This window comes from Zophobas morio, unplaced genomic scaffold (genome assembly GCF_036711695.1).
Source record: "Zophobas morio isolate AGI-343-1 ecotype UQ-CSIRO unplaced genomic scaffold, CSIRO_AGI_Zmor_V1 ptg000054l, whole genome shotgun sequence".
Taxonomy (NCBI): domain Eukaryota; kingdom Metazoa; phylum Arthropoda; class Insecta; order Coleoptera; family Tenebrionidae; genus Zophobas; species Zophobas morio.
Window position 1 is genome coordinate 1,326,134 of NW_026972159.1, and position 23,939 is coordinate 1,350,072.

Consider the following 23,939-nt stretch of genomic DNA (forward strand, 5'->3'; position numbering starts at 1 on the left):
GAACTTTAAAAATATTTCAATTTTAATTTAATACAGTACGCGAAATAACGTGTTTTTTTTTAAGACAAATTTAACCGATATGAAACGTGCTTGTGTTACAATGTCAATTAAAATTTAATGAGCTACATTAAAGGGTAAAACTCAAACTAAAAATAAAATTCTGAAACGACAAAACTGATTTTTTTGTTTTCAATTGTCTGAAAGCATAGTTTAAAAAATTCAATAATTTTATTTACTTAGACTTGGGGTTACATAGTCTGACCTGACTTGAACTCGACTGGAATTGGCTGATCTGACTTCACCCTTAAATTTTAATCTGACTTGGATTGGCGTAGCCTGGCCGAACCTGACCTAAACTGGACCAGAATCAACTGATCTGACTTGAACAAAATATGAACCGACTCTACCTGATCTGATCTGACCCGAAGTGAGTTGATCTGATCCTTTTATTTAAAATTCAATATTAATTAAAGATGTTATTCTTCTCACGAGGAATCCTGTAATAGTCACAAAACTGTAGTAACAATTTTTACTTCCAGAGCGTAAGCTAACTTTCTAATGTATTTTTAAGAGTATGAAATTTTCCCGGGGGTCCCAACTGTTTACCTTAAAAATGTAAAACCTTCTCGGGAGCGCTAAACGCTTTTTTGTAGAATGTGAAACCTTCTTGGGAGTTCCGACTGTCTTTTTCAAAAATGTAAAACCTTATCGGGGGCCCCAAATATCTTTTTTAATAATGTGAAACCTTCTCGGAGGTCCCAACTGTCTTTTTTAGTAATGTGAAACCTTCACGAGGGTCCCAACTGTCTTTTTCAAAAATGTGAAACCTTCTCGGGGGCGCCAAATGTCTTAAGAATGTGAAACCTTCTCGGGGGTCCCAACTGTCTTTTTCGAAAATGTAAAACCTTCTCGGGAGTCTCAATTTTCATAGTAAAAAATGTAAAACCTTCTCAGAGGTCCCAACTGTCTTTTTCAAAAATGTAAAACTTTCTCGGGGGCCCCTAATATCTTTTTTAATAATGTGAAACCTTCTCGGAGGTCCCAACTGTCATTTCTAATAATGTTAAATCTTCTCGGGGGTCCCAACTGTCTTTTTCAAAAATGTGAAACCTTCTCGGGGGCGCGAAATGTCTTTTAAGAATGTGAAACCTTCACGGGGGTCCCAACTGTCTTTTTCAAAAACGTAAAACCTTCTCGGGGGCCCCAAATATCTTTTTTAATAATGTGAAACCTTCTCGGAGGTCCCAACTGTCTTTTTTAATAATGTGAAATCTTCTCGGGGGTCCCAACTGTCTTTTTCAAAAATGTGAAACCTTCTCGGGGGCGCCAAATGTCTTTTAAGAATGTAAAACCTTCTCGGGGGTCCCAACTGTCTTTTTCAAAAATGTAAAACTTTCTCGGGGGCCCTAAATATCTTTCTTAATAATGTGAAACCTTCTCGGAGGTCCCAACTGTCTTTTCTAATATTGTGAAATCTTCTCGGGGGTCCCAACTGTCTTTTTCAAAAATGTCAAACCTTCTCGGGGGCGCCAAATGTCTTTTAAGAATGTGAAGCTTTCTCGGGGGTCCCAACTGTCTTTTTCAAAAATGTAAAACTTTCTCGGGGGCTCCAAATATCTTTTTTAATAATGTGAAATCTTCTCAGGGGTCCCAATTGACTTCTTCAAAAATGTGAAACCTTCTCGGGGGCGCGAAATGTCTTTTAAGAATGTGAAACCTTCACGGGTGTCCCAACTGTCTTTTTAAAAATGTAAAACCTTCTCGGGGAACCCAATACTCATTTTCAAAAATGTAAAACCTTCTCGGGAGCGCCAAACGTATTTTTTTAAGAATGTGAAGCCTTCTCAGGGGTCCCAACTGTCTTTTTCGAAAATGTAAAACCTTCTCGGGAGTCTCAATTGTCATTTTAAAAAATGTAAAACCTTCTCAGAGGTCCCAACTGTCTTTTTCAAAAATGTAAAACATTCTCGGGCGCCCCAAATAACTTTTTTATAAATGTAAATAAAACCTTCTCGGGGGTCCCAACTGTCTTATTTAAAAAATTAAAACCTTCTCCAGGAACCCAACAGTCATTTTCAAAAATGTAAAACCTTCTCGGAGGCGCCAAATGTCTTTTTTAATAATGTGAAACCTTCTCGGAGGTCCCAACTGTCTTTTTTATTAATGTGAAACCTTCTCGGGAGTCCCAACTATCTTTTTCAAAAATGTAAAACTTTCTCGGGGGCGCCAAATGCCTTTTAAGAATGTGAAACTTTCTCGGGGGCCCCAACTGTCTTTTTTAAAAATGTAAAACCTTCTCGGGGCACCCAAAACTCATTTTCAAAAATGTAAAACCTTCTCGAGAACGCCAAACGTATTTTTTTAAGAATGTGAAACCTTCTCAGGGGTCCCAACTGTCTTTTCGAAAATGTAAAACCTTCTCGGGAGTCTCAATTACCATTTTAAAAAATGTAAAACGTTCTCAGAGGTCCCAACTATCTTTTTCAAAAATCTAAAACTTTCTCGGGAGCCCCAAATAACTTTTTTATAAATGTAAATAAAACCTTCTCGGGGATCCCAACTGCCTTTTTAAAAATGTAAAAGCTTCTCGGGGAACCCAACAGTCATTTTCAAAAATGTAAAACTTTCTCGGGGGCGCCAAATGTCTTTTTAAGGCCGTGAAACCTTCTCGGGGGTCCCAGTTGTCTTTTTTAAATATGTAAAACTTTCTCCCGGACGCCAAATGTTTTTTTAAGGATATAAAACCTTCTCAGAGGTCCCAACTATCTTCTTCGAAAATGTAAAACCTTCTCGGGGGTCCCAATTGTCTTTTTCAAAAATGTAAAACTTTCTCCCGGGCGCCAAATGTTTTTTTAAGAATGTAAAACCTTCTCAGAAGTCCCAACTGTCTTTTTCGAAAATGTAAAACATTCTCGGGGGTCCCAATTACCGTTTTTAAAAATGTAAAACCTTCTCGAAGGCGCCAAATGTTTTTTTAAGAATGTCAAAACCTTCTCGGGAGTCCCAATTGTCTTTTTCAAAAATGTAAAACCTTCTCCCGGGCGCCAAATGTTTTTTTAAGAATGTAAAACCTTCTCAGAGGTCCCAACTGTCTATTTCGACAATGTAAAACCTTCTAAGGCGTCTCAATTACCGTTTTTAAAAATGTAAAACCTTCTCGGGGAACCCAACTGTCTTTTTCAAAAATGTAAAACTTCCTCCTGGACGCCAAATGTTTTTTTAAAAATGTAAAACCTTCTCAGAGGTCCCAACTGTCTATTTCGACAATAAAACCTCCTCGGGGGTCCCAATTGTCTTTTTTAAAAATGTAAAACCTTCTCGGGGAACCCAACTGTCTTTTTCAAAAATGTAAAATTTTCTCCCGAGCGCCAAATGTTTTTTTAAGAATGTAAAACTTTCTCCCGGGCGCCAAATGTTTTTTTAAGAATGTAAAACCTTGTCGGGGGTCCCAACTGTCTATTTCGACAATGTAAAACCTCCTCGGGGGTCCCAATTACCGTTTTTAAAAATGTAAAACCTTCTCGGGGAACCCAACTATCTTTTTCAAAAATGTAAAACTTTCTCCCGGACGCCAAATGTTTTTTTAATAATGGAAAACCTTCTCAGAGGTCCCAACTGTCTTATTCGAAAATGTAAAACCTTCTCGGGGGTCCCAATTAAGGTTTTTAAAAATGTAAAACCTTCTCGAGGGCGCCAAATGTTTTTTTAAGAATGTCAAAACCTTCTCGGGAGTCCCAATTGTCTTTTTCAAAAATGTAAAACCTTCTCCCGGGCGCCAAATGTTTTTTTAAGAATGTAAAACCTTGTCAGAGGTCTCAACTGTCTATTTCGAAAATGTAAAACCTTCTCGGGGTCCCGACTGTTTTTTTTTTTTAATAATGTGAAACGTTCTCGGGGGTTCCAACTGTCTTTTTCGAAAATGTAAAACCTTCTTGGGAATCCCAAATGTCATTTTAAAAAATGTAAAACCTTCTCAGAGGTCCCAACTGCCTTTTTCAAAAATGTGAAACCTTCTCGGGGGCCCCAAATGACTTTTTTATAAATGTAAATAAAACCTTCTCGGGGGTTCCAACTGTCTTTTTTAAAGATGTAAAACCTTCTCGGGGAACCCCAGTCTTTTTCAAAAATATAAAACCTTCTCGGGGACCCCAAATGTGTGTTTTTTTAAGAATATTAAATCTTGTCAGGGCTCCCAACTGTCTTTTTTTATGAAGGTTTGACCTTCTTTTTTTCTATTACACTAAAAATAAATTTCGACCAATTTTTATTATTAAAATTAATACATATTTGAAATTTGAATGCCAAAATCCTGAAAACTTTAAAAACTTAATTGATATTAGTAAGCCAAATCTAAACAAATCAAAACATATACTAATGTTTAATAAGCCAAAAAAATGAACTATTTTTATGTTATTGGCAATCCCATGCCAACAGCTTTACTTATTATTAAAAAACACTTCCAAAGCAACTTTTTGAAAGTTAAAAAATCCTACCCTTTTCATCCCCTTTCAAACAAAATAAAGATTTACTCTTAAATAATTTAACTTCTATAAATGCAAACCAAATAGACCAGTCGTAACGTTTGTGAAGAATTGTAAAAACGCATTTCACCCCTTGTCATCCATCTGAGGGCTGAATTTGATAAACCCCTTTCCTAGAGAATAACTACGTCGTAAGGGCCAACCAACCCTAAAATTTCCCGTTTCTAAGTCCCCGAGTTTTGCAAAAACACAGTTCATCCATTTTCACCCCCTTAAGAGATAAATCTAGGAAATTTCTTCGTAATGGGTGCTTACGTCGTCGTAAAGGGAAGTTACCCCTAGAATTTGTGGTTTCTAGGTCCAGAGATTTGAGCTGGACTCTGATGAGTCAATCATACAGAATTCGTAATTCCGGAATCCACTGTATTTTACGTTTTAAACGTACCTTCTGCGTAATGTTTACGTTTCAACGTAAAATAATTTAAAAAAATTGTAAAATTTAGCAATTTAATTATCTTCGAATTACATTAACGATATTTTTAAGTTGTGTTTATACCAAAAGTGTAGGAAATTTTTTCATAACGGGTTAATTTAGTAAGCAAATTTGCTAATTCGTAAGACAAGCGTTCCCATGCGAAAAATTGTGCGCAAAACAAAGCTTAACGTCGGTCGCGGTCGTTTTCATTATTTCGATGGTGTCGTGCGCTGAAGTGCGTCCATTTCGGGCCGAAAACGCTTCGCAGATGCCTGATAAAGACGTGTAACATCTTGAAATAACGAGATATACGTCAATATTCCTTTCTCCGTGGAAGTACAGTCATAAAAAGATAGTTTTCAGAAAATTTCCTTTTCGAATATCCCTTATATTGTCGTTTGGGATCTGAAACTCGGAATGACGTAATGTTCGAAAAATAACATACGTTATAAAAGGCTCTATAAAGCTGATAGGCTTTCTGCCAGCAATTTGATTTTATAGCCTCTAGATGTCCACACGTCGCATCAACAGATGTTTTTAAAATAATTTATAGCCGGCGCAACGAGAAATTACTCCGACCCGTTTATTTTTTAAGCGCCGCGAGAATTTCAAAAATCCATCGGCCGATATTTTATTCGCCGGAGTAGCAAATTTCAAGATTCTTTTTTCGCTAGATTGAATGTAAAGTACATCATTTTACAACCCCGTCATTTGAATATATTGGCCGCGCTAAAGCGGGAAGTATATTTCGGGATCTCGGGAGATTCTAGGAAGATAATTCGCGTGTGTCCATATTTGCACAGTTTGGGCGACAATGTTACGTTTTTTACGACGAAAGCAAACTAATTCGAGCTGCTTTACGGCCGTAGATTAAAAATATGTTAATATAAAATTTTATGTCCGTTGTTGAAGGCCGTAAAATCCCAATCCCGAACATGATGCGTACAAAATACGTGCCAGAAGCGATCTTAAACTCGAACGGTATTTTTGTATGCACTAACATTTCAGTTGGTGTTTGAGGTTTCAAGATCTTCACTAGAAATATTTAGTTTCGGTAATTAGAATTTCCGATTTTCGCAATTCGCGTTTGATATAATGGTCGGTGGCGCATTTTCGCGCACACGTGCCAGGCTAACTTCAAACAAGATTAAGCGCTTTATTAATTTCAGTAATTAGTGGAAACAGGAATGTGCAATTTAATATTCGGATTGTTTTGTGTCGGTATGAATGCGACGTAACAGAACGAGCTAATTACTTATGTAATGCGGTCATAATTTTATCCCGCACGAATTAATTCAAAGAATTAAAGACAAAACGCGCGCTTCCATCACGTTCCCGTCTCGTTAAAACTCCGCAAAGACACGAAATTTGTTTACCCGTAGACGTATTATTATTATTATTGCGTTATTCCGTCGCGCACGCTAAACAGATTCATTTTTTATTCTTTTGTGTATTCGGGGTACATTTTCGAAGACGTCGTACTGAATTGACAATACCGACTCTCTAAAAAGCTCCATTCGGAGAGCTTTTTGCAACGTGTGGCTCACATTCAATCAAAATTGTTTACTTTGTTAACTTTAATATAAAGTGGCTGAAATAAATTTTTGATGAATCGCGTTCTCGCTTACTCATATTGTGGAATAAATCTGGAAGCGGGCGTTTTATTGTAGTGAGGATTGCAACTGCATTTTTCCGAGGAAATATTTCTCCGATGCCGACGTACCTATAAAATTGGAATCGCGAAGTATTAGGAATTGCGACAAACAAGTCCATATTTCTTGGCGCGACGATAAATTAAAAAGTGGGAGGCGGAACGTTATGATTGCTGAATAATGACAATGTTGTGTGGAGTGCACTTGTAGACGAAGGGTAGTTTAACGGACTCTTAGGTAAGGAAACGACCGACGGGCTGGATTAACTCGTCCGATAAATTAGAAGCGAAAAATCGACATTGCTATTAAAAAAAACCCGGCGGATTTAAAATGCGAGGACCATTTCCAAGTTGAATTATTTTTGTTGATTTCGATGTCTAAAAATGTTTGCCATTTTTCTAGAATCGCCGAAATGCAGATCTGTCACTCCCCGGAAAACCTGAATTTTCCCAGTATTGCGCGAACTGAAGTCGCTAACAAAAATTTATTTTTTCGAACAAAGTCCGATGTTCAATATCTGTATGAAGTTTTTGACATTTTTCTCGATTCCTCTGTACAAGAATCCCCATTGTGGTTAGAAGTAAATATTGGCTTCGTTAAACGGATCGAGTGTTCAGTACGGAGAGACGAATCTAGAAGGTGTCACTTGAGAGTTAAAAAAAAAACGCCTTTTCTCAAATTTAACCATACGTAACTTCCAAAACGGATACTTGATCCGTTTAGTATGGACACGAATATGTTGTTTGAGAGTTAAAAGACAAACTTTAATAACACATAACTCCGAAAAGCTTAAGAGCGTGAATTGCAATTTGAAGCATTCGATTCTTGGAAGCTTTCTAGTTTAATGAGCAAATTTTCCGATCGGATACTTGATCCGTTTAGGATTGAGAGACAAATTTGTTTTTCGTGAGTTAAAAAACAACCTTTTTGTAAAATTTAACCAGACATAACTCCAGAAAGCTCAATAATGCGCATTGCGGTTTGAAGCTTCGATGCCTTGAAGCTTTCTAGTTCGATAAACAAATTTTCAAATCGAATACTTGATCCGTTTACTATGGAGAGACGAATGCGTCATTTGAGAGTTAAGAAAGAGCTTCTGGTTCGATAAGCAAGTTTTCAAGTGGGATACTTGATGCGTTTAGTATGGAGACGAATATGTTGTTTGAGAGTTAAAAAACTAATTTTAAGGAGATATAACTCTGAGAAACTCAAGAACGCACATTGAGGTTTGAAACATTCGATTTCTTGAAGCTTTCTAGTTCAATGACCAAATATACGAATATCGAGAGACGAATTTCTTTTTTGGGAGTTAAAAAACATCCTCTTTCTCAAAATTTAACGAAACATAAATCCATAAAGCTCAATAATGCGCATTGCGGGTTGTAAAATTCGATGCTTTGAAGCTTTCTAGTTCAAAATGAGCAAATTTTGAAACCAGATACTTGATCCGTTTAGTATGGAGAGACAAATGTGTAATTGCAAAGTTAAGAAAGAGTTTTGTCTCAAATTTAACTATACATAACTTCAAGAAGGTAAAGGAATTGTGGATTCCGGTTTGAATCTTTCGCTTCCTTGAAGCTTTCTAGTTCAGTGAGCAAATTTTCAGACCGAATACTTGATCCATTTAGAGAGACGAATTTGTTTTTTGAGAGTTAAAAAACAGACATTTTGTAAAATTTAACCAGACATAACTCCAGAAAGCTCAATAATGCGCATTGCGGTTTGAAGCTTCGATGCCTTGAAGCTTTCTAGTTCGATAAACAAATTTTCGAACCGAATACTTATTCAAAGTGTACGAAGAGGCAAATGTGTCATTTGAGAATTAAGAAAGAGCTTTTTTCTCAAATTTAACTATACAAAACTTCAAAAAGGCACAAAAATGCGCATTGCAATTTGAAGCATTCGATTGCTTGAAGCTTTCTAGTTGGATGAGCAAGTTTTCAAGTGCTATACTTGACGCGTTTAGTATGGAGACGAATATGTTGTTTGAGAGTTAAAAAACTAATTTTAAGGAGATATAACTCCGAAAAGCTCAAGAACGCGCATTGAGGTTTGAAACATTCGATTTCTTGAAGCTTTCTAGTTCAATGATCCAATTTTCAGATCGGACACTTGATCCGTTTAATATGGAGAGACGAATTTTTTTTGAGAGTTAAAAAACATTCTCTCTTTGAAATTTAACGAAACATAAATCCAGAAAGCTCAATAATGTGCATTTCAGGTTGATGAATTCGATGCTTTGAAGCTTTCTAGTTCAGCGAGCAAATTTCCGAACCAGATATTTGATCAGTTTAGATTGTAGACACAAATGTGTAATTTGAGAGTTAATAAAGAGATTTTTTTCTCAAATATAATGATATCTAACTTCCAAAAGGCAGAAAAATGCGCATTGCGCCTTGATGTATTCGATTTCTTGAAGCTTTCAAGTTCGATGAGCAAATTTTCAAAGCGGTTACTTGATGCCTTTAGTATAGAGACGAATATGTTTTTTGAGAGTTAAAAAACAAACTTTTACGAGACTTAACTCCAAAAAGCTCAAAAACACGCACTGGGGTTTGAAGCTTTCTAGTTCAAAGAGCAAATTTTCAGACCGAATGCTTGATCCGTTTATTATTGAAAGACGAATAACTACATTTTTTGATAGTTAAAAAACAGCCTTCATCTCAAATTTAACAAGACATAACTCCAGAAAGCTCAATAATCCGCATTGCTCTTTGAAGCATTCGATGTTTTGAAGCTTTCTAGTTCAGTGAGCAAATTTCCAAACCAGAGACTTGATCCGTTTAGTATGCAGCGACAAACGTATACTTTGAGAGTTAATAAAGAGATTTTTTCTCAAATTTAATGATTAATAACTTCCAAAAGGCAGAAAAATGCGCATTGATGTATCCGATTTCTTGAAGCTTTTTGGTTCGATGAGCAAATTTTCAAAGCGGTTACTTGATCCTTTTAGTATAGAGACGAATATGTTGTTTGAGAGTTAAAAAGCAAATTTTAACGAGACATAATTCCAAAAAGCTCAAGAACACGCATTGCGGTTTGAAGCATTCAATTCCTCGAAGCTTTCTAGTTCAATGAGCAAATTTTCAGACCGAATACTTGATCCGTTTATTATTATTGAAAGACGAATATATTTTTTGATAGTTGAAAAACAGCCTTTATCTCAAATTTAACGAGACATAACTCCAGAAAGCTCAATAATCCGCATTGCTCTTTGAAGCATTCGATGTCTTGAAGCTTTCTAGTTCAGTGAGCAACTTTCCAAACCAGACACTTGATCCGTTTAGTATGGAGCGACAAACGTATACTTTGAGAGTTAGCAAAGAGATTTTTTATCAAATTTAATGATTAATAACGTCCAAAAGGCAGAAAAATGCGCATTGCGCGTTGATGTGCCCGATTTCTTAAAGCTTTCTGGTTCGATGAGCAAATTTTCAAAGCGGTTACTTGATGCCTTTAGTATAGAGACGAATATGTTTTTTGAGAGTTAAAAAACAAACTTTTACTAGACATAACTCCAAAAAGCTCAAGAACACGCACTGTGGTTTGAAGCTTTCTAGTTCAATGAGCAAATTTTCAAACCGAATACTTGATCCGTTTATTATTGAAAGACAAATAAGTATGTTTTTTGATAGTTAAAAAACAGCATTTATCTCAAATTTAACGAGACATAACTCCAGAAAGCTCAATAGTCCGCATTGCTCTTTGAAGCATTCGATGTCTTGAAGCTTTCTAGTTCAGTGAGCAAATTTTCAAACCAGACACTTGATCCATTTAGTATGGAGAGACAAACGTATACTTTAAGAGTTAATAAAGAGCTTTTTTCTCAAATTTAATGATATATAACTTCTAAAAGGCAGAAAAATGCGCATTGCGCGTTGATGTATTCGATTTCTTGAAGCTTTCTGGTTCAAGCTTTTTCAAAGCGGTTACTTGATGCCTTTAGTATAGAGACGAATATGTTTTTTGAGAGTTAAAAAACAAACTTTAACGAAACATAACTCCAAAAAGCTCAATAACACGCACTGCAAAAGAGCAAAATTTTCAGACCGAATACTTGATCCGTTTATTATTGAAAGACGAATAACTACGTTTTTTGATAGTTGAAAAACAGCCTTCATCTCAAATTTAACGAGACATAACTCCAGAAAGCTCAATAATCCGCATTGCTCTTTGAAGCGTTCGATGTTTTGAAGCTTTCTAGTTCAGTGAGCAAATTGCCAAACCAGACACTTGATCCATTTAGTATGAAGCGACAAACGTATACTTTGAGCGTTAATAAAGAAATTTTTTCTCAAATTTAATTATTAATAACTTCCAAAAGGCAGAAATGCGCACTGGGGTTTGAAAGATTCGATGCTTTCAAGCTTTCTGATTCGATGAACAAATTTTCAAACTGGATACTTGAACCGTTTTGTATGGAAGCGAATATGTTGTTTGAGAGTTAAAAAACAAACTTTAACGAGACATAACTCCGAGAAACTCAAGATCGCGCATTGCGGTTTGAATCATTCGATTCCTTGAAGCTTTATAGATCAATACGCAAATTTTCAGACTGGAGACTTGATTCGTTTAGTATTTAGAGACGAATTTGTTTTTTGAGAGTTAAACAACGGCCTTTTTCTGAAATTTAAGGGGACATAACTCCAGAAAGCTCAATAATGCGCATTGCGGCTTGAAGCTTCGATGCCTTGAAGCTTTCTAATTCAATGAGCAAATTTTCAAACCTGATGCTTGATCCCTTTAATATGGAGAGACAAATGTGTAATTTGAGAGTTAAGAAAGAGCTTTTTTTCTCGAATTTAATAATACATAACTTCCAAAAGACACAAAAATGCGCATTGTGGTTTGACGCATCTGACTCATTGAAGCTTTCTGATTCCGTGAGCAAATTTTCAAACCGGATACTTGGCGCGTTTAATATGGATATGAATATGTTATTTGAGAGTTAAAAAACAAATTTTAAGGAGATATAACTCCGAGAAGCATAAGAACGCGTATTGAGATTTGAAGCATTCGATTTCTTGAAGCTTTTTAGTTCAATGAGCAAATTTTCAGATCGGATACTTGATCCAATTAGTATAGACAGAAGAATTTGTTCTTTGAGAGTTAAAAACAGCCTTTTCTCAAATTTAACAAGACATAACTCTAGAAAGCTCAATAATGCGCACTGGGGTTTGAAGCTTTCAAGTTCAATGAGCAAATTTTCAAACTAGATACTTGATATGGTTAATATGCAGAGACAAATGTATAATTTGAGAGTTAGGAAAGAGTTTTTTCTCAAATTTAACTATACATAACTTCAAGAAGGCAAAGGCATGGTGCATTCCGGTTTGAAACATTCGATTCCTTGAAGCTTTCTAGTTCAATGAGAAAATTTTTAGATCAGATACTTGATCCATTAGTATTGAGAGACGAGCTTGTTTTTGGGAGTTAAAAATCAGCCTTTTTCTCAAATTTAACGGGACATAACTACAGAAAGCTCAATAATGCGCACTGCGGGTTGAAGCTTTCGATTGCTTGAAGCTTTCTAGTCAGATGAGCAAGTTTTCAAATCGAATACTTGATCCGTTTAGTATAGAGAGATGAATGTGTCATTTGAGAGTTAAGAAAGAGCTTTTTTCTCAAATTTAACTATACATAACTTCAAAAAGACACAAAAATGCAGTTTGAAGCATTCGATTCGTTGAAGAAGAGCAATTGTTCAAATGGGATACTTGATGCGTTTAGTATGGAGACGAATATCTTGTTTAAGAGTTAAAAAACAAATTTTAAGGAGACATAACTTCGAAAAGCTCAAGAACGCCCATTGCGGTTTGGAGCATTCGATTCCTTGACGCGTTCTAGTTCAATAAGCAAATTTTCAGACCGGATACTTGACCCGTTTAGTATTGAGGAATGAATTTGGCTTTTGAGAGTTACAAGACGACTTTTTTTCAAATTTAACGAGACATAACTCCATAAAGCTCAATAATGCGCATTGCGGTTTGAAGCATTCGATGTCTTGAAGCTTTCTAGTTCAATGAGCAAGTTTTAAAACTAGATACCTAATCCGTTTAATATGGAGAAACAAATGTGTAATTTGAAAGTTAAGAAAGAGCTTTTTTTCTCGAGTTTAACAATACATTACTTCCAAAAGACACAAAAATGCTCAATTTGGTTTGGCGCATCCGATTCCTTGAAGCTCTCTAGTTCAATGACCAAATTTTCAGACCGGATACTTGATCCGTTTAGTATTGAGCGACCAATTTCTTTTTTGTGAGTTAAAAACATACTGTTTCTCAAATTTAACGAAACATAAATCCAGAAAACTCAATAATGCGCATTGCCAGTTGAAGAATTCGATGCTTTGAAGCTTTCCAGTTCAGTGAGCAAATTTCCAAACCAGATACTTGATCAGTTTAGATTCTAGGCACAAATGCGTAATTTAAGAGTTAATAAAGAGCTTTTTTCTCAAATTTAACGATATATAACTTCCAAAAGGCAGAAAAATGCTCATTGCTCATTGGCGCATTCATTTTCTTGAAGCTTTCTTTTTCGATGAACAAATTTTCAAAGCGGATACTTGACGCCTTTAGTATAGAGACGAATATGTTGTTTGAGAGTTAAAAAACAAATTTTGACGAGACATAACTCCGAAAAACTTAAGTACACGCATTGCGGTTTGAAGCATTCAATTCCTCGAAGCTTTCTAGCTCAATGAGCAAATTTTCAGACCGAATACTTGATCCGTTTATTATTAAAAGACGAATATATTTCTGATCGTTGAAACACAGCCTTTATCTCAAATTTAACGAGACATAACTTTCAAAAGACACAAAAATGCACGTTGTGGTTTGAAGTATCCGATTCCTTGAAGCTTTCTGGTTTTATGAGCAAATTTTCAGACCGGATACTCGATTTGTTTACTATGGGGAGACGAATATGTCATTTGAGAGTTAAAAAAAACAGCCTTTTTCTCAAATTTAACCATACAAAACTCCAAAATACTCCAAGAATTCCGGTTTGAAGCATTCGTTGAAGCTTTCTGGTTCTAGAAGCACATTTCCTGATCGATCTGATTCTCAATGCTTTTAGTATTGAGGGACAAATATTTAAGTAAATGTAATTTTTGAGTAAATAAGCAGGTCAGTGTATCAACTTTGGATTATTTTTCGTTATGTACGTATCATTTGTACCCAGGTACGATTTCTCTCATAAATTTTGGCCACCCAGGTTTTCCGAAATTGCGTCAAATAAGTCTTTGGCAAAATAAATAAATATTTGCGAGATTAGTCAGGTTTGAGATTAACGACACGCGCTTTGTTTCGATTCAGTTCGGCGAAATGTACTGTTACGTTGATCTATGAATAAAATCGGCGTAGGTAAAACAAAAAAAAACATTGTATTTCTTACTAACTGGACTCTCTTGACTCAACTTGACTGGACTCTCTTGACTCAACTGGCTGAATAATAATAATCGTTCCTGAACATGGCCTCTATTTAAACCCGTACTACTGCGATCGAGGTCTTTCTCGAATACCGACGTCACTGCCGTACGTACTAGAAAGCTCTCGACAGCCCACAGGCGTCGTACCGGGGTAGCGTATGGGTTTCTTTCGTAACAGTATGTTCCAAATTTTTTCGTGATTTTTAAGTCGACTTCACCTAAAGCTCAATTTTCAAATAAATTTGAAGTCGAGTATAAATGCAATTAGTTGGACAACCAGTGGCCATAACGAGTTTGGATTACCAACACAATTTTTTCCAAAATTTTTGATCACCTATTTCTCTAAACTTTCGCTAAACGAGTCCTCAAGTAGAATCATTTTATCATAGGTCCAAGTTAAATTAACTTAATCAGTTTGTTGAAAAGAATGCACAGAAATTTGTTGATTGTCAAATTACCATTTTCTTGGTAATCTTCAAATACCTACAAAGTTTCAAAGTAATCGCTTCACTGAAACAAGAAACTTGCATTTTTATATTTTAAAAGTTTGAAACTCCTGAAAAAATTAACATGAGAGATTCATTACAGTGGCTCTAGTTATCTATTCCCCTAGAAATAAAACCAGAAAATTTTTAATTTGTTTCGTTGACCAGACCGTGACGCCTCAAATACAAAGTAGATACTTTGTTCTGCGTTTCTCAAGAAGTTTGTGAATGAGTTCTGCAATGTAATTGATTTTTTGTGCTCTTCAATCATCGCAAGTAATTTAACTCCGTTTTTTTGTAGATTTCGAGACATGGTTTTTGCTGTAATTTAGTTTTTTTAAGACTTGTAAAAAAATAAAAACGACAAAAAACCCCGACTGATCTGCGATAGCAGAGAAAAGTTATAATTTGTTATTTATTAATACATTAGGGAATAAAAACCCATTCGAGAAACGCAATTGTCGTAGTTTCAACTTATTTCCACAGCGGAAACTTTCATTTTCAAAAAAATTAATTAGAAAAATTAAAAAAAGTGATATGTAGGTATGATATGACGATATTCTTTGCGTCAGGACACTTTTGGTCTATCCTTCGATTATATCCGTTCGATTTTCCGCCAGAAACTGCATTTCCGTCGCAAATAGAATAAATAACCCGCTCAAACTCCGCGTTAAGTTTTTCCATTTTATGGAAGTGTGCAATAAAACACATCAATATCAATACAACATCCGCAATAATTTCATCTCCGCAATATCGCATCGAAATTCAGTTTCTGCATGAGCGGTATGCACGAAAGAATGTCAAAGTTCTCTCGAGATTTGTTCAATTCTAGGTTAAGTGGTTATTGTTGTTGCAGGTGACGGGCATAGTGGGCAGAGCAGACGTTTTGGCTTGCGTCTTCTTCCTGGTATCGCTGCTGGCGTATCACGGGTAATAACACTTCTCTATATTGCCTCACGTGTCTCTCTCTTTCGACGGCGAGTCGCACAAAAAGAATGTTTATTACATTCGGAGGAATTTTCCGATTTTGCTGTTGAATGAGAGATTCTTGGTTTATTTTTTAATTGTGGCACGGCACACAGTAAAATTGCGTTTTGTTGCTGCGGCGCAGAAGAGGGACGTACCTTTCCGGGAGCGCTTTTATTATTATCGTTCGATGAATGCAGCGGTGCATCTACGAAGTTCTTTATTGAAACGTGTTCGCTCTTCATAAAGATTATATCGAAACGGCTTGGGAAATACTGGCGCCGTTCGGAGAAGATACAATGAACAGCTTCTTGGGAAGATAGAGCTCGTTGGGAGGTTTTAGCGCTTTCAATTGTTGCGCGAACAGCCATGCATGAAGGCGGTGGCTGCTTTTTGCCGGGGATTTAAACTACCTACCTGTTCTGGGGGTGGAAACTAGGTTACTTGTTTATTTTAATTGGTGCGGGGAAATTGTGACGCTAACTAGGCAATGATAAATTTATTCGAACGAAAAAGCTCCCATTTGTATCCCTCACGCACTTGAATAAGACGACAGGAATTGTTTTAATTAAATATGTAAGTAACGTTAACGAAAGTGTAACAAAAAAAATATTACCGAAGCGTTTGCACAAAATACGTGTATACGTCTTCAATTAATCCCCTTCTTTGAAAAACTATAAAAAATTTTGGCATTTTTGTTTTCTGATAACCTCTACAAATTAAAAACCAGTGGCGTAAATAATACTTTTTTGAGTTAAATTTTTCAATTCTTCAATTGTTCATTGTTTTGATTCTCCAGTTTTTCGATTTACGATTTTTCGTTTCTTCAATTTTTCGATTGTGCCTTTCATTTTTTTGTTTCTTCAATTATTAGATTTTGAAAATTTTTCGTTTTAAAATATTTCGAGTTTTCAATCTCTCATTTTCAATTTTTGGATTCTTTAATTTTTCCTTTCTTCAAATTTTCGATTTGCAATTTTTCGTTAGATTTTTTATTTTCTTTATTCTTACAATTTTTTAAATGTTCAATGGTTTCGATTATATAATTTTTTGTATTTCCAAATTCAAGCGCTTCAATTTTTCGTTACTTCAGTTTTTCATTTTTTTGTTTGTTTCTTCAGTTTTTCTATTTGCAGTTTTTCGTTTTAAAATTTGTGGCGTTAAAATTTTTCAGTTTTTCAATTTTCCAACTTCAGGAATTTTTCAATTTTTAGGATTTGTAGTTTTCCGACTTGAGTTTTTGGTTTCATTTTTTTTTGTTTCTTCAGTTTTTAGATTATGCAATATGTCGTTCTATGATTTCTCGAATTCTGAATATCTCATTTTTCAATTTTTAGATTTTTTAATTTTTCAGTTCTTCATATTTTCGATTTGCAATATCACAAGTTTCCAATTTTTAATTTTTCGATTTTTGGATTTTTCAGTTTTTCATATTTCTTCAATACATATTTTTATTTTTTCAACTTTTCGGTTTTTCGCTCTTCTGATTTTATAATTTTTTTTTTTTCAATGTGATTTTTTTTGATTTTTTGATTTTTGAAGTTTTCGGTTTTTAATTTTTCGATTTTTCAGCTTTTAGATTCTTTAATTTTCGATTTTTCAAGATTAAATATTCCAATTTTGAAATTTTTCGTTTGTTTTAAAATATTTCGATGTTTCAATGTCTCATTTTTCAGTTTTTATATTCTTTAATGTTTCATTTCTTCAAATTTTCGATTTGCAAGTCTTCGTTTAGATTTTTTATTTTCTTTATTTTTACAAATTTAAAATGTTCAGTGTCTTCGATTATATAATTTTTTGTTTTTCCAAATTCAAGTTTTTCAGTTTTTCTATTTTTCAACTTCCCGAATTTTTCAATTTTTAGATTTTGCCATGTTCCGATTTGGATTTCTCGAGTTTTCAGTTTTTAACTTTTCAATATGTGGATTTGCAATTTTTTAATTTTCGTTTCGGTTTTTTATTTTTTTTTTTTCACTTATTCGATCTTTCAATATTCCCATTTTATAATTTCTTGGTTTTTCAATTTTAATTTTTTCAATTTTTTCTTTCAAAATTTTCGCTTTTTAATTTTCTTTGTTTCTTCGTTTTTAGATTCTGCAATTTGTCGTTTCATAATCTCTCGAATTTTCAATTTCTCATTTTTCAAGTTTTAGATTCTTTAATTTTTCATTTCTTCATATTTTCGTTTTGTAATTTTTCCATTTGCAGTTTCACTAGTTTTAAATTTTTAATTTTTCGGTTTTTCATTTCTTCAATTCTTTGATTTTACAATTTTATCCATTTGAAATTTTTCTGGTTTTTTGGTTTTCAATTTTTCCATTTTTCAGATTTCAGATATTTTTATTTCTTCAATTTTTGATTTGCATTTTTTTTAGTTTTCATTTGAAATATGTATCTAATAATGATTTTTAAAATTTTTCACTCATTCAAAAAAAAGACGAAGGATGAAAAGGACGAAGGACGAAAAGGACAAAGGACGAAAAGGACGAAGGACGAAAAGGACGAAGGACGAAAAGGACGAAGGACGAAAAAGACGAAAGATAAAAAGGACGAAGGACGAAAAGGACGAAGGACTAAGGAAGAAAAGGACGAAGGACGGAAGACGAAGGACCAAAAAAGACGAAAGACGAACAGGACAAAGGACGAAAAAGACGAAGGACGAAAAGGATGAAGGACGAAAAGGATGAAGGACGAAAAGGACGAAGGACGGAAAAGACGAAAGACGGAAAGGGTGAAATACGAAAAGGACGAAGGACGAAAAGGACGAAAGACGAAAAAAGACGAAGGACGAGAAGGACGAAAAAAGACGAAGGACGAGAGGAACGAAAATGACGAAGAAGGAAAAGGACGAAGGAGAGTAAAGGACGAAGGACGAAAAGGATGAAGGATGATATTGACTAAGGACGAAAAGGACGAAGGACTAAGGACGAAAAGGACGAAGGACGGAAAAGACGAAAGACGAACAGGACCAAGGACGAACAGGACCAAGGACGAACAGGACCAAGGACGAAAAAGACGAAGGACGAAAAGGATGAAGGACGAAAAGGACGAAGGACGGAAAAGACGAAAAGGACGAAGGAGAGAAAGGACGAAGGACGAAAAGGGAGAAATACGAAAAGGACGAAGGACGAAAAGGACGAAAGACGAAAAAAGACGAAGGACGAGAAGAACGAAAAAAGACGAAGGACGAGAGGAACGAAAATGACGAAGAAGGAAAAGGACGAAGGAGAGTAAAGGACAAAGGACGAAAAGGATGAAGGACGATAATGACTAAGGACGAAAAGGACGAAGGACGAAAAAAGGACGAAGAACGAAAAGGACAAAGGACGAAGGACGAAAAGGACGAAGGACGGAAAAGACGAAGGACCAAAAAAGACGAAAGACGAACAGGACCAAGGACGAAAAGGACGACGGACGAAAAGGACGAATGAAGAAAAAGACGAAGGACGAAACAAGATAAAGGACAAAAAGGACGAAGGACGAAAAATATTAAGGACGAAAGGGACGGAGAAAAGAAAAGGACGAAGGACGAAAAGGACGGACGAAAAAAGGACGAAGGACGAAAAATGGACGAAGGACGAAAAAAGGACGAAGGACGAAAAGGAAGAAGGACGAAAAGGACGAAGGACGAAAAAAACGAAAGACGAACAGGACCAAGGACGAAAAGGACGGAGGACGAAAAAGACGAAGGACGAAAAAAGATGAAGGATGAAAAGGACGAAGGACGAAAAGGACGAAAGACGAAAAGGACGAAGGACGAAAAAAGGACGAAGGACGAAAAAAGGACGAAGGACGAAAAGGACGAAGGACGAAAGAAGACGAAGGATAAACAGGACCAAGGACGAAAAGGACGAAGGACGAAAAGGTCGAAGGACGAAAAGGACGTAGGACGAAAAGGACGTAGGACGTAGACGAAAAAGACTAAGGACGTAGGACGAAAAGGACTAAGGACGAAAAAAGATGAAGAACGAATAGGACCAAGGACGAAAAGGACGACGGACGAAGAACGAAAAGGACGAAGGACAGTTTTTGAGTTTCTGAATTTCTCCTTAATCAATGTTTCACATTTTCGTTTCTTCAGTTCCTTGATTCGCAATTTTTCAGTTTTCCACTTTTTCGATTTTCAGTTGTTTAATGTCTCGATGTTTAATTTTTCAGTACTTTGGTCTTTCAGTGTCACAGTTTTTCAAATTTTACAATTTTGATAATTCTATAATTTTTCGATTTCACAACTTTTGAGTTTCCCATTTTTCTATCAATTCGTTTTTTCTTCATTCTAATTTTTGGATTCACTATTTTTTTCGATTTTTAAGTCTCGATTTTTACTTAGTCAATGTTTCACTTTTTCGTTTCTTCAATTACTTGATTCGCAATTTTCCAATTTTTCGATTTTTCAACTTGTTGAATCTAAAAATTGGAAATCAAGAACTTGAAAAATTGAATAAACGATAAATTGAAAAAGCGATAAACTGCAAACTTTGAAGAAACCGAAATAGTGTAAAATCTAAATATAGACAATTAAAAAAAACAAAACGGAAAATTAGATAACTAAGAAATCCAAAAATGGCATTGAAGTATTTTAAAATTTGAAAATCGAAAAACTGATAAAGCAAAGGTTGAAAATTTGAAGAATTGAATAAGTGACAAATTATAAAATAGAAAGAAAAATTGAAAAAATAAAGGGAATGAAAAACCGAAAAATTATGATATTAAATAGAGAACATCGGAAAAATGAAAAATAAAAATTGAGGCACAGAAAAATCTAAAAATGAAAAACTGTTTTATCGAAAAATTGCAAAATTGAAAAATTGCAAATCGAAAAATTCAAGAAACAAAAACTTGAAAATTTGTAAGTCGAAAAATCGAAAAACTGAAAAAAATTTAAGTTGCAAAAACGAAAAATTATGAAACCCAAAACATTGAAAACTGGTAAAATTGAAAAATTAAAAAAATGAAAAAACAAAATATTGTAAAACCTACCAAAAAAATTGGATAAAGGTAAATAAATCAATTTTTACAGTTTCAAACTTAAATTGCAAAATGTGATAAAATTTTGACTTTTTTCCAAAAATCTGAATGTGGAGGGTGAAAACTGAAGACGGATTCATACACCACAAGTGCAGGAGTATCTCATAAAAAGGAAACAAATTATATTGTTGATGGGTATAATTAGCCACTTTTTGGTACCATCTAAATGATAGTCTTAATATACATAAAAAATTTTACAACAATGGGTTTCAACGACAGACAGACAGGCGGAAACGGGAGACCTATTTCTTCGTACTCAAGGTGTCATGAAACGTAGAGGAAACCCAAGAATGAAAATCGCAAATCATTTTAGTGACTTTCTTGGGGTTAAAAATTCGGATTGAATTAAACGCTGTGTGAAATTTTTCGGCCCGTTGCTGCGCCATGTTCGTGTATCCTCTGCGGTTGCTGCACACAAAACGGAACTAATGTGGCCTTGTTTACCCGTCCCAGGGCGTGACCTTTGTCCAGAGAGTAGTTGTATTCGTTTTATTGATTGATTTGCATTCGGCAAAGTGCCGCCCCCCGAAGCCGCCAACACGGCCTTATCGCGTTAACCTCTGATTTGATTAAAAAAGCATCGAACAATTTGCATAATTATGATAAACTTCCTCAAACAATCCGACTTCACCCATCTGTGGCGGGCCGCCGCGATGATGAAACGTGTTTCCTTCAGGGACTATAAATACCTCTATGGCAAACAGCGCGGCAACAATGTTGAATTTTATTTAAATAATTTAGTACAAGTGCTTCGTGAAACGTTCGTGCGAAAGAAATAAAATGTCTAGAAACCCGCTGATGTATTAGTTTTTTACAGCCTCCGAGCCTTACACAGTATAGCGGGGATTGAAACGACGGAATAGAAAATGTTACACGCGTTTTACTGTTTTATGTGGAAACACTGGAAATTGTACTTGGATGGAGGAATTATTATTAAAACGGCTCGTCTTGTTGCGATTGTGTCGCTTAAAGAGCGAGCTTTAAGGACGTATTTACTGACCCGGATTTTTCCCTTTGTTCGGCTCAGCGCGACTGCACCAAATAAGAAGGCCGGGAGCGGGCTCGGTGCATAAGCCGGCTTGTTATGCGAGCGCTACGCCAACGCAGGAACAGAAGGAATTAATTACGAAAAGGGTTAAATTTAAAAGTGAGTTGGGGCACCTCCTCGTCGAAGTATTGTTTTTTTTTTTCTATATTTCAGGGGAATTTCGCCGTCGCGTTCTACAAATCGCCGTGAATGTGACAAGCGGCTTTCAAAGCAGCTTCCATCGACAATTACGTTCGCTCGGGTCACCTCTGACGCGCCTAATAACAATAAACGTTAAGTGTAAAATTGGCAAGTTCCCAGCGCCCCCTTATCTCGACTTGTTACTCGGCGTCATCTCGCATAAAATTAGAAAAAGTTGTCGGGCACGTGGCGGTTGGCGCGCGTAAATTTCCAACTTTTATCTAACAATAAAAGTCAATACAAAGAGTTCGTTTGGAGCGACCTGCGAAAATAAAAATTTATGAGTCGAAACGGAATAAATTCTAGGTGAAAATGTGCGTCGCTCCTTCGGGAGCAAAGTGCGAGAATTAATTATTTCAAAAATCTCTGTCCGGAATTTTAATACGGGCCAAAAAGAATCTGCTTAAAGCAATTTTCACATCCTCTATGCTTTATATTCACATATTTTGACACGCATCCGCTAACACGACGAAGGGAAATTGAAAATGCAAATTTGTACTACAAAAGCTGGCCGCTTTTTTGCCGTTTGACCAAGCGCACGCGGATGCATGTCTTCGCCAGGGGCGGATTCCGGGCCGTTTAGCCGCCGGCTGAGCGCCCACAACCCAACAAAAAATCCTCCACAAAACGGTAAAATTTACGAAACTTTAATCATTAATTTTTTATTTGTCTTGCGTTATCGGCGCGACGATAAACTTCGCCCAAATCCTACTTGCCTTCCCATAACCGCAGTTAAAATACCCGATTTATAACTCTCGAAAAATAAACATGCAAATGCTCGGCAGTAACATTTCGAGCCGGTTTAAAACGCCCGATCCAACAAACATACAAATGATCGTAATTGTAAGCTCCCGGTTCGTACGAAATGTGGGGATGTTCAAAAACCGAATTTCGCGAACGGACAAATTTGAATGATTGCCAGTGCGCAAAAATAACATGTCTGTATGATTGTGCCAGTTCGGTCGGGTGAGCTTTCCGTTTTTTCCGACGAGTTATCCCGTCAAACGCTAAAATCTATGAAGCTCCCAGGGGCCCGAAATTAATTAAGCCGTCGATGTATAGGTACTTGCAACCGTATTTTTCAATTACTAGAGCGGGTTTCGTGTCGGAGCCGTGCCGCAGAGGCGCAGAAGTTCTATGGGAGCTGGTAAAAAATTGCATAGACGTAACGAGATTTGAACGCGGTGCAGACAGGGAAAACGAGCAAAAAAATCCGTGCTGATGGATAGAATTTTAATTTTTAGTTCCCGAGTGTAAGCTAAGGAAATGTTGTAATCGAGACCATCGGCCGACTCTCTTCGCTTGCGTTTTCTCGACCTTTCATGACCCCTAGAATACGAAGAAATAGGTTTCTCGTTTCCGTTTATCTGTCTGTCTGCCGTTTGTAAAATAAAATGTTATAATTTTTACCGAAATCTGGATTTATTTAAGTTTGACCAATTTTTTTGATATTACAATACTTTATTTATTAATTTTCTTTAGTTTTCCAATTTTATCAGTTTTCAACGATTTGGGTTTGATAATTTTTCGTTTCTGCAACTTTAATTTTTTCACTTTTTCGACTTACAAATTTTCAAGTTTTCGTTTCTTGAATTTCTCGATTTGCAATTTTTCGATAAAACAATTTTTCATTTTGTCGATTTTTCTGTCCTTAATTTTTATTTTTCATTTTTCCGATTTTCTAATTTCCATTTTCTCTATTTTATATAATAATTTTTCGTTTTCTTTATTTCCCTTATTTTTTCAATGTTTCTTGCGATTTTATAATTTGTCATTTATTCAATTCTTCAAATGTTCACTCTTTGATTTTTCAGTTTTTCGATTTTCAAATTTTAAAACTTTTCCATGCCATTTCTGGATTTCTCTGATTTTCCCTTTTTTTTTTTTAAATGGTCTATATTTCGTTTTCTCAATTTTGCAAACTCTCGATTTTTCAATTTTTACATTTTTCAAAGTTTTCATTTTATTCTGTTTCGTTTTTCCACTTTTTTATTAAAAAGTTGAAAAGTCGAAAAATTTAAAAATCTATAAGCTGAAAAATCGAAAAATTGGAAACCGAAAAGTTGCAAATAAAAAAAACTCCAAAATCAAAGTAGTAGCCCCGCCCACCCACCCTCTGTTTTCCTAGAAACTATATCATTTGCCAATATTAGTCTTAACTTATTGGCAAGTACAAGACCAATTTTTTTGGTATC

The 23,939-nt window shown here is 35.5% G+C and overlaps 1 protein-coding gene across 5 annotated transcripts in view; it reads left to right on the forward strand.

Moving 5' to 3' along the window:
* Positions 1 to 23,939, forward strand: part of LOC135142820 (protein O-mannosyl-transferase TMTC1-like) — a 489,367-nt gene that overhangs the window by 391,872 nt on the left and 73,556 nt on the right. For all 5 annotated transcript variants that reach the window (XM_064074588.1, XM_064074587.1, XM_064074589.1 and 2 more), the window contains one exon: positions 15,379 to 15,452. In XM_064074588.1, coding sequence (XP_063930658.1) covers positions 15,379 to 15,452 — 74 coding nt within the window. The remainder of the gene's footprint in view (positions 1 to 15,378; positions 15,453 to 23,939) is intronic.